The sequence below is a fragment of the Cetorhinus maximus genome, chromosome 3, assembly GCF_964194155.1.
Source record: "Cetorhinus maximus chromosome 3, sCetMax3.hap1.1, whole genome shotgun sequence".
NCBI classification, from domain to species: domain Eukaryota; kingdom Metazoa; phylum Chordata; class Chondrichthyes; order Lamniformes; family Cetorhinidae; genus Cetorhinus; species Cetorhinus maximus.
The window spans coordinates 31,095,927-31,109,168 of record NC_135881.1 but is presented as its reverse complement, the minus strand read 5'-3'; the positions used below and the strand labels follow the sequence as shown (position 1 = coordinate 31,109,168).

Below are 13,242 nucleotides of genomic sequence, written 5' to 3'. Positions count from 1 at the left end.
TTACCAGCACTTGACCCATAGCCTTGAATGTCATGATGTGCCAAGTGCTCATCCAGGTACTTTTTTAAAGGATATGAGGCAACCCACCTCCACCACCCTCCCAGGCAGCACATTCCAAACCGTCAGCACCCTCTGGGTAAAAAAGTTTTTCCTCACATCCCCCCCCTAAACCTCCTGCCCCGCACCTTGAACTTATGTCCCCTTGCGACTGACCCTTCAACTAAGGTGAACAGCTGCTCCCTATCCACCCTGTCTATGTCCCTCAATTTGTACGCCTCGATTAGGTTGCACCTCAATCTTCTCTGCTCCAACGAAAACAACCCAAGTCTATCCAACCTCTCTTCATAACTTAAATGTTTCATCCCAGGCAACATCCTGGTGAGTCTCCCCTGCACCCCCTCCAGTGCAATCACATCCTTCCTATAATATGGCAACCAGAACTGCACACAGTACACCAGCTGTGGCCTCACCAAGATTCTATGCAACTCCAACATGACCTCCCTACTTTTGTAATCTATGCCTTGATTGATAAAGGCAAGCGTCCCATATGCCTTTTTCACCACCCCACTAACATGCCCCTCCGCCTTCAGAGATCTATGGACACACACGCTAAGGTCTCTTTGTTCCTCAGAACTTCCTAGTGTCATGCCGTTCATTGAATACTTCCTTGTCAAATTACTCCTTCCTCCTTCCAAAGTGTATCACCTCATACTTTTCAGGGTTAAATTCCATCTGCCACTTATCTGCCCATTTGACCACCCTGTCTATATCTTCTTGTAGCCCAAGACACACACCCTCACTGTTAACCACCCGGCCAATCTTTGTGTCATCCGCAGACTTACTAACCCTACCCCCCACATAGTCATCTATGTCGTTTATATAAATGATGAATAATAGGGGACCCAGCACAGATTCCTGTGGCATGCCACTGCACACCTTTCCAACCTGAAAAAGACCCATTAATCCCGTCTGTCTTCTGTGTGTTAACCAATCCTCAATCAATGCTAATATGTTACCCCCAATACGGTGAGCTCCTATTTTGTGCAATAACCTTTTATGTGGCACCTTTATCGAGTGCCTTCTGGAAATCCAAATACAGTGCATCTACCCGTTCCCCTTGCTTATTATATCCTCAAAGAGCTCTAGCAAATTTGTCAAACATGACTTCCCTTTCACGAAACCACGCTGACACTGATTGCGTTAAGCTTTTCTGAATGCTCTGTTATTTCTTCCTTAATAATGGACTCTAGCATTCTCCCAATGACAGATGTTAAGCTGACTTTGGCCTATAGTTTCCTTTTTTTATGTCTCCCACCCTTCTTGAACAAGGGCGTCACATTTGTGGTTTTCCAATCTGCTGGGACCCTCCTGGAATCCAGTGAATTCTGGAATATTTAGACCATGGCTCCACTATCTCTGCAGCCACTTCCTTTACTCATTCTGTCAAAAGTAAACTGCTGCAGGATAAATTAGTGTTTAAAAAGTAATTAGAGCAAAATAATAAATTTCAGAATCATTCAAAGAATCATAAATACATTTTTTTATCAGAATAAAGTGCAGTCTCTAATTTTAAAAAAATCAGATTCTCCCTGCAGTTGTTTTGAATTGCCATTGTCCTTATTGGCCGGTTATTTTGATTATTTGTAAAGTGACTCGGAAGGCTCTTTCTGCCTGGAAACACCAAATGAAACACTCCAAATGTTGTAGCAAAAATACTTAGTTATGAATGGGCAGTCAGCCTAAATTCTCTCCAGTGCCATTTCTTCCTTTCTAACCTTGATGCCAGCATGTGCAATAGTGAAGCCTTTGGAGGAGCATAGAACAGTCCACTGCAGCTTTCAGATTTACACACGAGAGCAGAGATACTCTGCAAGGTACTAGGTGCCTCCAGTCCAATGATGGTGAATTCTGACAGCTTGCCATTGGCATAGCAAGTATGGCCCCAAGTCTCTTCTGCTTAGGAAATAATCCATATTTTCTTTAAAGGTGTAGTGATCTTTGCCTCATTTGCTCCATCAAGCCTGCTCTGCCATTCAATAAGATCATGCCTCATCTGATTGTGGCCTTAAAGTCCACTTTCCTGCTTGCTCCCCATAAGCCTTGACTCCCTTGTAGATCAAACATTTGTGTAACTCAGCCTTGAATATATTCAGTGACCCAGCCTGCAATGTTCTGTGGAGCAGCGAATTCTGAAGACTAATGACCCTCAGAATAGAAGTTCCTCCTCACCCCCTGTTAAATGAAACCCCTTATTTTGAAACTGTGCCCCCTAGTTCTAGATTTCCTCATGAGACACAATACCCTCTCAGCATCTATCCTGTCAGGTCCCTTCAGAATCTGTTTGAATAAGATCACCTCTCATTCTTCTAAATTCCAATGAGTATAGGCCCAATCTTTTCTGCCTTTCTTCATAAGACAACCACGTTAATCCAGGAATTAGTAAGGTGAATGTTCTATGAACTGCTTCCAATGCAAGCACATTCTTGCTGAGGAGGCCAAAACTGTATGCAGCACTTGAGATATGGTCTCACCAACTATTCTGTACAGCTGTAGCAACACTTCCCTACTTGTATATTCAATTTCTCTTGCAATGAAGGTCAAAATTCCATTTGTCTTCCTAATTACTTGCTGTACCTGCATGTTAACTTTTTGTGATTCATTTACAAGGACACCCAGATCCCTCCATACTGCAGCATTCTGCAGTGTCTCTTCGTTTACATAATCTACTTCTTTCTATTCCTCCCGCCACAGTGGACATCCTCACATTTTCCCATGTCAAATTCCATCTTCCAAATTTGTACCCAGTCACTTAGCCTGTCTATAACCTTTTGCCAACTCTCTATATTCCCCCCTCACAGCTTGCTTTCCTTTCTGTCTTTGTTATCTGCTATTTTGGCTACAACGCAGTCAATCCTTTCATCCAAGTCATTAATATGGTTCTTAAATAGTTGAGGTCCCAGTAGTGATCCCTATGACACTTTGCCATTTTCTTGTTTCCCATTAATTTCACAGTCTCCTCCTTTTAAGGGAGCAACACTCATTTCAGCTACCCTTCATTTTTATATACTAGTAGAAGATTTTGCTGTTTGTTTTTATATTTCTTGCTGGCTTTCTCTCTCATCCCAATTTCTCCCTCTTTATTACTCCCTTAGTTATCTTTGTGCTTTCCATGCAATAATGACTGCATAAACGCATTTGAACCTGAATGGCTCTGATCTATATTCATAAGAGCAATAAATCACAATAACGTTTTAAGTGTTTTTAAATGGTTGCTTCTTTCCTCCAAGGATAGAAGCTGCAGATTTTAAAAGCCACTGTCAACCAAGAGCATCATGAGGAAGGACAGTATTTTTAGACCCTTCCTGTGACAGAGCCAATTAACCTACTTCTAGATGTGCCTTTTTTGCAGTGCTCTTTCAGCACTACCTTCAAACTCCTCATCCACCATTGTTGAGTCAGTAAAACGTTAGATTTCCCCTATGCAGCTTAAAGGAATAGGCATCACTGCTCAGGTCGGCCCTTTGCCAATCAGGAAATGCCTGTCAAGACATTAACACTACCTAATAGAATGAAGGTTACATAAAATGCCCATCATAAAGCAGCATATCAACTGACAATACCTTGATCAAAGCTATGCAAAATCTACTTTTGTTTCCAAATACTAAGTAATCCATTGAGATGTAAGCTGTAACATGTATTAACAAAATAAAGCCAAGTTGGCAGAAACTTTTTAATATATTTATGTAATGTGTATTGCCAAATATCTTCACTGCAGGAAGGGACATAGAGCAGAGGCAATGTATTTACCCACCAGGAGCAAGGTAATTGAAGACAGGACCAGGAACTATGCATTCACCACACCCACACCATTAAATGTTTTAGATTCCAAAAATATGCATGGGAATATTAGTTACAATAGTTAGAATTAGTGACAGAACAAAAATTGAAAAACTTTACCTTCTGAATTCAATGTTTAGTGTGTAAGCATTTGTTATATTAAATTGGTCTGAGTTTCACATAGGAGGCTAGCTAAGAATGCAAATTATACAAGTACATAGCCAGAAAGACTCATTTAGGGCTCAAACTGCCTGTTTTTGCTCTGGATAGTACATTGTATTGGGAGATCAAAATCCTATGCTTTTATTTTCTATTTCTGGTGGGCCTTCACGCCACACACGCTTCTGTCTAGTTAATTTTGTTGTGTACTCAGACTCATGTCACCAACTTAACATGCGCCTACAAAATACTGATCATTGAAACATCCTTGTCAGGTGCATGTATTTGAATCAAGGTTGCTTTTACCCCTCTCTAAGCCAGAGGAGGGAGGGGGAATATTTCACACAACAGATCAAGTTGAAGTTTAAAAATTACTTCTTCAGATATATCACAAAATAAATTATCTGGTCATTATCATTTTGCTGTTCATGGAAGTGTACTGTGCACAAATTGGTTGCCACATTGGTGGTATTCCAATAAGTTTGATTTTGCTGTTTTAACATTGCACAGAATGTTTGAAATTTGCTGTTATTGCCACCATCAGGTTTGCATGTTAGCAATCTTTTGTACCCTGTGAGGGAAAGCTCAATGTAACACTGATGTACTTTATTCTTAAGGCCTAATAGCAGCCATTTGGAACCTTCTAATTGTTTTCATGCCCATCTAGTAACATGGGTTAGTGCATTCCTGGACATGTAAATTGAGATCAATTTTGAGTGCTTTCCAAAAAAATGTCAGAGGGGAAACTGTTATTTTAAAACTACTAATTTTTTTTGGCAGCGGTCCCAGACACAGTCCCCTCCTCCGCCAAAGCCGCCATCACCTAACTTTGAACTAGGGTTGTCCAACTTTCCTCCTTTGCCTGGAGCTGCAGGCAACCTGAAGACTGAAGAGGTTCTTGAAAACAGACTATCAAATGTGGTCAAAGTAATTCCAAAAGAGAAGGCTCAGATAATACAGGTATTGTGGTAATTGGTTCTGCTTTTGAAGACCATCCATCATATTTAAATAGAGTCATGGAATAGTTCATTATAAACTCTGTTATTGCTTTGAAAGGTAAAGCTCCGTTAAATATGATATAAATTCTAACCAGGTGAGAAATCAGTCAGGTCTGGTACATGATTCAGTTCAGCGTGATTTCAGCCCAAGAATTCAGAGGAAATCTAGATTGAGGGGTGATATACATGCTTGCCAAGCAAGTTTTTGCAGAGTTCCAGAACTAATATCATTGGAAGTATTTTTCTTTCAACTTCTACCTAAAGTCTATCCCTATACCACGTCCTGAACCATTTGATAGCTTAAACTGTATGGAAAATTATTTGTATAGAGAGGTGGTATGTCGGTTACCTGGAAGGTGAAGGCTAGCTTTGGATCGAAGGCAACTCTGAGCTATACAAGAATAATGACTCCCAAGAGGCAGTCTGCATCTACCTTTGGTTCTCTTTGACAACAGGCTATTTAATTTAGTTGGAGGGTCTTACCCTGAAACATCACTGCACTAATTTATATTTCTGTATTCACACACCAGGCATCTCAAGCATTCTCCATTTGCATTGAGCAATTTTAGATGCTGAATGGAAAGGCAGCAAATGGAATTAGAGCACTGCCACAATAAAGATTGAAGGCAAGGTCAAAAGGATTTTGAGGAAGCATTTTGATGTGGGGGAGGTGGCAAGGCAGAAGGAATAAAGCAGAGAGATCAATAGGCCCAGTGACTAAATGATTGTCTACCAATCTTGTGGACAAGACAAGCTTGATATTAAAGGAGCAGTAGGTGCATGACTTAAGAGGGAATCATTTCATGTAGGTGTGGAGAAAGCCACGGGAGGATTTGAAATAAAGGGTGAGACTTAATTAAATCATTTCATTGGACACTGAGCTTGGAGAGGATTGAGGTGATGAGAATGTTGGACTTTGAGATGAGAACATGGTCTGCAGTATTTTTGAAGAGTTATGGCTTGTTCAGGGTTGAATTGACTAGGCCAAGTGAGATGATATTGACGAGTGAGTCTCAAGTTGAAAGCATCAAGGTATCCCAGGAGAAATGGAAGGAAGTGTCTTGTTAATGAGTGAATATGGGTAAGGAAACGGAATTCAGGTTCGGGTAGTTCATAACAGTTCTGTATTACCTGCCTCCCAACAGAATGCTGTCGTTTTTAAATGAGACTTTAAGCAGAGATCCCATCTACTCTTTAAATAAATGTAAAATAGCAGTTTTGAGAAAAGCAGAAGAATTCTGGTTTCATGGGCAATCTATATCCCTCAACCAACATGATCAACAGATTTTGATCAGTATTTCATTGACATTTGTAGACTGACTGTGCAAATTGGCTGCTGCTTTTCCCTATATTACAACAATGATGATGCTTCAAAAGTGTCTCACTGCCTCTAAAAATTTTGAGGCATTATCCAAATGCAAGCCCTTTTCTTATGAAAAGTGTTACTCAGACTGAGGCTGTACTAATTTTATCATTCTTGAGTTTGAGCTTAAATCGCTGTCGCGTTCCTGAGAACCTAGATTGTGTACATTCATTATAGTTAAAACCATGTTTAAGCACAAGTAGATTTAACTGAACAGATCATGTATTGACAGTCAGTGTATATTCACAAGCATCAAAATTTGTATAATTAACTCCACCATCCATTCTCCAAATAGAAAATTGGCAGTGACTAGGATGGGCATTCCCATATCTGAGCAAGCTATTTGTGACTTGATATCAGTATTTTGCAATCTTAATAGAAGGAAATTGAATACAGATTTGTTCTCAGCACAGCACTTGTGCAAGACAGTTATGAAGTACAGTTACGAGTTGAAAGAGGATTGCATTGGAATTGAGGTTAATGTTTGGAACTATATTCCAAGCAGAATTATGACTGCTAAGACAATGGCACCTTATAATATTTCTTGACTGAAGTCAGCTTGCTGTATGCCCACTAAGATCTCTGGACTAAAGTAACCAAGATTGTAATGCTGATCACTTTCATTTTAGAGTATAAATGTTGATGCAAGCACTAACACTATACCTTCGGGAATACCACGGGAGGCACTGCCATCCATATCTCCAACTGCACTGCCAGTGAGTTCTGAGGGCTCCCCTTCACCACCTTGTTCTCCAGAAATCAAGTAAGTTATTTAAATTCTGGTAGTGGATACCAATGATACTTGTATGAGAGCATTTTTATGTACCTATCTTTCGATGGACTTGTTAACTAAATGTTGGTTCTGTATGTTAGAGTATAAGATAGATAGTATTCACTGTTTGTTTTATTGACTCCTGTAAAGTAAAATTTCTTTTTGTTTAAAGCTGTCAATCTTGTGGCTTTATTCTCTTTAATAAATACCTGAGATTTCAAATTTCACCCACTTTATATTGAGAGGTTCACTGGCCTCTAACTGATTGTAATGGATGGCATCAGCTTTTGACTGTCAATCTTTGGTGTTACTTATTTGTATAGTTTCCTTTGCATTGTCCTACTGCTTTCTACCCCTGTCTTAAGCAAAGTCTGTCCAGCATAATGTGTTCTCCCTCCTGTATTAACTTAAATTTCCAGCAGGTGGTGCCAATGATCAGCTTCTTTTGCTGGCTTCTTCCTTCCAAAAAGCATGCACTACTTGTATTCAGTGCACCAGTTAGAAGCCTCAATTATATCTGTTATGAACAAATTTTTTATGTGCACTGTACTAACGGTAAAAAATACAATCTGCATAATTAAATGCAACAAGACTGACAATGCATGTCCTGTGGCCATTCAGTAAAGGCTTGTTTTCATTCAGGGTCAGCCATTTTAGCTTTTAATTGAGTTATTCCTTTGTTTAAAAAGCTAACAGATCCTTTCCCTCCAGTTGTTAGCACATGTTGAACCTTTGTCTTTTTCTTCATAATTGAAGATTCTTTTAGTCCTGTCTAGTTTCTTTGATTTCAAACCTGTCTTCAGTGGCATGCATACTTTCTGGTAATAGATTTTCTTAGGGGTGTCTTCTATCATCATACAACCTGAAATATGAAATTTAGAACAAGGTTTGATGTAAAGGTGACTCCCTGGGCCCAATACGAAATAGAATCACTCACTCCAATGTTTTTGAACTTTATTATTAGGTGCACAAGGTGAACCATGTTCATTAAGTGTGCACAGTGTGTGTCCTGAGTACCAACTCCAACATCAGTCTCCACAAGCTCCACCTTTGCAATCAGCCAACTATCTGCCTATTCCAGATCAAAAAAAGCCGAAGAATTCCAGTTGAGTTAGCTCCTAGGTAACCTATTGATATCTTTCTTACTCTTCCCCATAGCAGTCAAACCAGTCATCTTTATTCTGGAATTGGTCTTTACCAAGGCCCAACAACAAGTTGTCCGTGGCAGATGGACCCACTTATAAATATTGCATCAGTAAATAGGAAGCATGTCAATTTGCCACTCCACTGGCAGTCAGCAAAGGGTAACTCTCTTAGCTTTCGTATCTTAAAGGATATTTTCAGTATCCCTGAAGGCCAAGTTGTTTTGGGTAAGTCAGGTGCTTGAACTCAATACTGAACAAAGCAATGGTTGAAATAACAAGGAAGCAAACACAGGATTTGCACTGTCAATTGAAGGAACTAATTTATTGAGTTGTAGCCTGTCCAGGATGTGATTTGGCAGCAGAGGTTTAAAATAATTGAATTTTCACAACCTTCAATGTGAACAGCTACTTCAATTTACTTGTGTTTGGTTTCTCCCATACTCAGAGAGAAAACTAGTTTAATAGCATTTTCTCTGAGAAAGAAAGAAGACCAACCAAGCTAGTTTTGTGATCCTTTGATAATCTTCCCTCTAGTGTTTGACTGTTAAAACCTGTACTTCATTGGAACCAGGGCAGGCTATTCAGGTCAGAGGCAGTTCTGCTAATTAATAATTAGACCATTGCTGATCTGTACCTCAACTCTATTTGCCCAAGTTGGTTCCATATCCTTACTATGCTTATCAAATGAAGAAATTGATCATGGTCTTGAAAATTTCAATTAACTTAGCATCCAAAGCCTTTTGAAAGGACAAGTTCTATATTTTCACTACTTTGTGTGAAGTGCTTCCTGATTTCTTTCCTGTATTACCCAATTTTTTTCCCACCGTAGAATGCAGTTCAGAGGAATCCACATTATCCAATCCCTTCAGAATACAAGGATAACATCACTCCTCAACCTCTTAAACTTGAGAAACACTAGCCAAGTTTGAAATCTGCACCCATAATTTAACCATTTTGTTCTGGTGAATCTGAACTATACCCTGTTCAAGGCCAAACCTTCCTGAGGTTCCGGGCCCAAAACTGAAGGCCATTGTTGCTGTTCTGCATATAATTATGTTGCCCTTTTCCTTTCACTTCTGGGAAGGGAAGGTACCTAACATAAAATTGAAAAATTAGAATAGGGTAGGGTGCATGTGTAGGACCCTGTTGTCACCTGAGCAGGCTATTGTCATGGACGTGTGTCTTGAGCACTTCACTGAAACCAGAAAATTGTAAACACTCTGCAGTTCAAGGGACAGCAGTAGTCTGCACTGGTGTCACTTCGTGACATTGAACAAGAATTTGTTTTAGCAAGAATTTTCATAGACAATGTTCATAAAAATAAGAATTACATTTGTGGCCTTTTTTTAATAGTGAAACAAAGAGCCAAGAAACCAAGCAAAGAGAAACACAGACTCCTTTGGAAAGACTGACTACACCTCTTTCTACTGCAAGTAAATCAGTACAAGTCAATGGAGCAGCCACAGTAAGTGTTTCTTTGGGAGAAAGGGAATTGATTTTTATTATGTAATTATGTAGCAACTTGTGATGTTAAGAGTAGTTGCTTTTTGATCCAAGTCTTGCCAAATTTTGCATTCAGGTATTCCACACTTTAAACTTTGTTGACTACGTCCAAATGTTTTCCACAGCCTAATTTTCCAACTTATTTTGGTCAATGTCTACATGCTGATGAGGTGATGTTGCATTGATAGGAGCAGCTTTAAATTAACAAAGTGAAACAGAGGAATTGACATAACATTGCCTGGCTGAAAACATGATACAAGACTGAAAGCTAATGCTCAATTCTTATTGAAGCACAAAAGTGTACTTAAGAACTGCAATGGTAGAACCAGGCTGTCCCACATGTTATTAATCTCTTTAAAAAAACCTGTTTTTGGCTTTGTCCATGAAATCAACCATAATTTTAAATTTAAACTAATAGAAAACAAACCTTGCACATTCTTGAATGTTGGGGGTCTTGTAGATTTTGGGTCACCCTGTACGTGACCTGAGCATCTTGCTTTCAGATGTATGCTAGAACTGTCTTAAATCCAGGGGTGTAACAGTAAAATCCCTTTGTGGTATAACCTACATGTCTTACTGCACGTATCTTTTGTGCATTGCTTCCTTTTTTCTTTACAAAGGTGCACTGAAAACACTAGAATGATGATGCCTGATACAAATTGTTAGGCTGCTTTTTCATAGCAAATGTATGTATGCAGTAACAGTTGAATGTGATTTGACCATAGCTAACTCTAGAACCCTCAGCTGAAATAAAGAAATGTCACACTGTTCATGGATTTGCTTAACTTTACCTGGTCAGTATTCAAATTCTGACTGAATTTCTGCTTGGGTTGAGCAAGTTTCCTTTGCTAGACCTGGCACCTTTCCTAATCTAGTAGGTTGACTGGCTGTCCATGTGTCATAAAGCAGGAGTAAGCTGTTCAATTATATCACAACTGATCTGTGCATGAACTCCATTTACCCACCTTGGTTCCATTTCTTCTGGTACCCTTATCTCTCAAACTTATTGCTTTTAGTCTTGAAAGTTTCAATTGATGCAACATTGCCTTTTTCGGGACTGTGAATTCCATATTTCCATTGCCCTTTGTGTGAGGAAGTGCTTTCTGATTTCATTCTTAAATTGCCTAGGTCCACCATGTTCATCACCTCATCGAAATTCAGTTGTTTACTAATCAATCATAACCTAACTGCCAGAAATCTGTGGCAACTCCAATAAGCTTTCAAGCACTTGCAACAATCTTCAGCCAGAAGTGCCAAGTGGATGATCCCTCTCAGCCTCCTCCAGAGGTCCCCAGCATCACAGGTGCCAGTTTTCAGCCAATTCGACTCCACATGATATCAAGAAATGGATGAAGGCTCTGGGTACTGCAAAGGCAATGGGCCCTGACAATATTCTGGCAGTAGTCATGAAAACTTGTGTTTCAGAACTTGCCGTGCCCCTAGCCAAGCTGTTCCAGTAGAGCTAAAACCCTGGCATCTGCCTGGCAATGTGGAAAATTGCTGAGTTAAATCCTGTCTGCAAAAATCAAGACAAATCCAAAGAACCATAGAAAAGCTACGGTGAAGAAAGGGACCGTTCAGCCTATCGTGTCTGTACTGGCAACCAGGTCAAGTACCACCCCTTCTGCCGACCCTCGATTATCAGTGAAGTGATGGAAGGGGTCATCACAGTCATATCAAGAGGCACTTGCTTCGCAATAACCTACTCGCTGATGCTCAGTTTAGGTTCCACCAGGTCCACTCAGCTCCTGACCTCATTACAGCCTTGGTTCAAACATGCACAAAACAGCTGGACTCCAGAGGTGAGAGTGACTGCCCTTGACATCAAGGCAGCTTTTGATAGCATCAGGGAGCCCTAGTAAAAGTGGAGTCAATGGAATTCAGCGGGAAAACTCTGGTTAGAGTCATACCCAGCACAAAGGAAGATGGTGGTGGTTGTTGGAGGTCAGTCACCTCAGTTCCAGGACATCCCTGCAGGAGTTCATCGGGGTAGTGTCCTAGGCTCAACTACCTACAGCTGCTTCATCAATGACCTTCCTTCCATCATAAGGTCAGAAGTGGGAATGTTTACTGATTGCACAATGTTCAGCACCGTTCGCGGCTCAGATACTGAAGCAGTCCATGTCCAAATGTAGCAAGACCTGGACAATACCAAAGCTTGGGCTGACAAGTGGTAAGTAATATTCGTACTACACAAGTGCCAGGCAATGACAGTCTCCAACAAGAGAGAATCTAACCATCCGCCTCCTTGACGTTCAATAGCATTACCATCACTGAATCCCTCAGTATCAACATCCTAGGGGTTACCTTTGAACAGAAACTGGACTAGCCATATAAATACTGTGGCTACAAAAGCAGGTCAGAGGCTAGGAATCCTGTGGCAAGTAACTCCCCAAAGCTTTTCCACCATCTATAAGGCACAAGTCAGGAGTGTGATGGAATAATCTCCACTTTTGCCTGGATGAGTGCAGCTCCAACAATACGCCAAAGCTCGACACCATCCAGGACAAAGCAGCCTGCTTGATTGGCACCCCATCCACAAACATTCACTCCCCTACCATTGAGGTACAGTGGCAACAGTGTGTGCCATCCACAAGATGCACTGCAGGAACTCACCAAGGCCCCTGAGACAGCACCTTCCAAACCCACGACTACTACCATCTAGAAGGACAAGGGTAGAAGATACATGGGAATTTACCTGGAAGTTCCCCTCCAAACCACTCACCATCCTGACTCGGAAATATATCGCTGTTCCTTCACTGTCACTGGGTCAAACTCCTGGAATTCCCTCCCTAACAGCGCTGTAGATGTACCTGCACCACAGGGACTGCAGCGGTTCAAGAAGGCAGCTCACCACCACCACCTTGAAGGCAATTAGGGATGGGCAGTAAATGCTGGTCGAGCCAACGATGCCCACATCCCATGAATAAATTAGGAAAAAATGTATTGTGTTCAGTTGTTCTCATCTGAGATTCCAGTAATTGATAAGTTGACAAACCTGTATGAGGAGTCTTCCTCCTGTTGGCCACAGGGAATATCATTGCAAGGATACTCATCAACCACCGCCGCCTCCCAGTGGCCGAGTTACTCCTTCCAGAGTCTCACTGCAGTTTGCACCCATCAAGAGGCACCACAGACGTGATCTTCGCTGCGCAGCAGAAGTGTAGGGAACAGAAACCACTGAACATGGCCGTTTGTGACCTCACAATAGCTTTTAACTTTGTCAACCATGAAGGTTTATGGAGTATCCTCCTCAAATTTTGCTACCCTCAGAAATTTGTCACCATCCTCTGCCTATTCCACAGTGAGATGGAAACTGTTGGACCACCACAGTGAAAACTGGGGCCAAACAAGGCTGTGTCATTGCAGCAACTCTTCTCCACTTTCCTTGCTGCAATGTAGCATCTCATCTCCAAATTACCTTCTGATGTGGAGATAATCTATAGAACAGACAGTAAACTAGGC

General features: G+C 40.8%; 1 protein-coding gene across 1 annotated transcript in view; it reads left to right on the top strand.

The window, feature by feature from the left end:
- Positions 1-13,242, top strand: part of larp4b (La ribonucleoprotein 4B) — a 124,353-nt gene that overhangs the window by 89,913 nt on the left and 21,198 nt on the right. Inside the window, exons 14-16 of the mRNA XM_078537352.1 lie at positions 4,777-4,956; positions 6,987-7,120; positions 9,628-9,739. Coding sequence (XP_078393478.1) covers positions 4,777-4,956; positions 6,987-7,120; positions 9,628-9,739 — 426 coding nt within the window. The remainder of the gene's footprint in view (positions 1-4,776; positions 4,957-6,986; positions 7,121-9,627; positions 9,740-13,242) is intronic.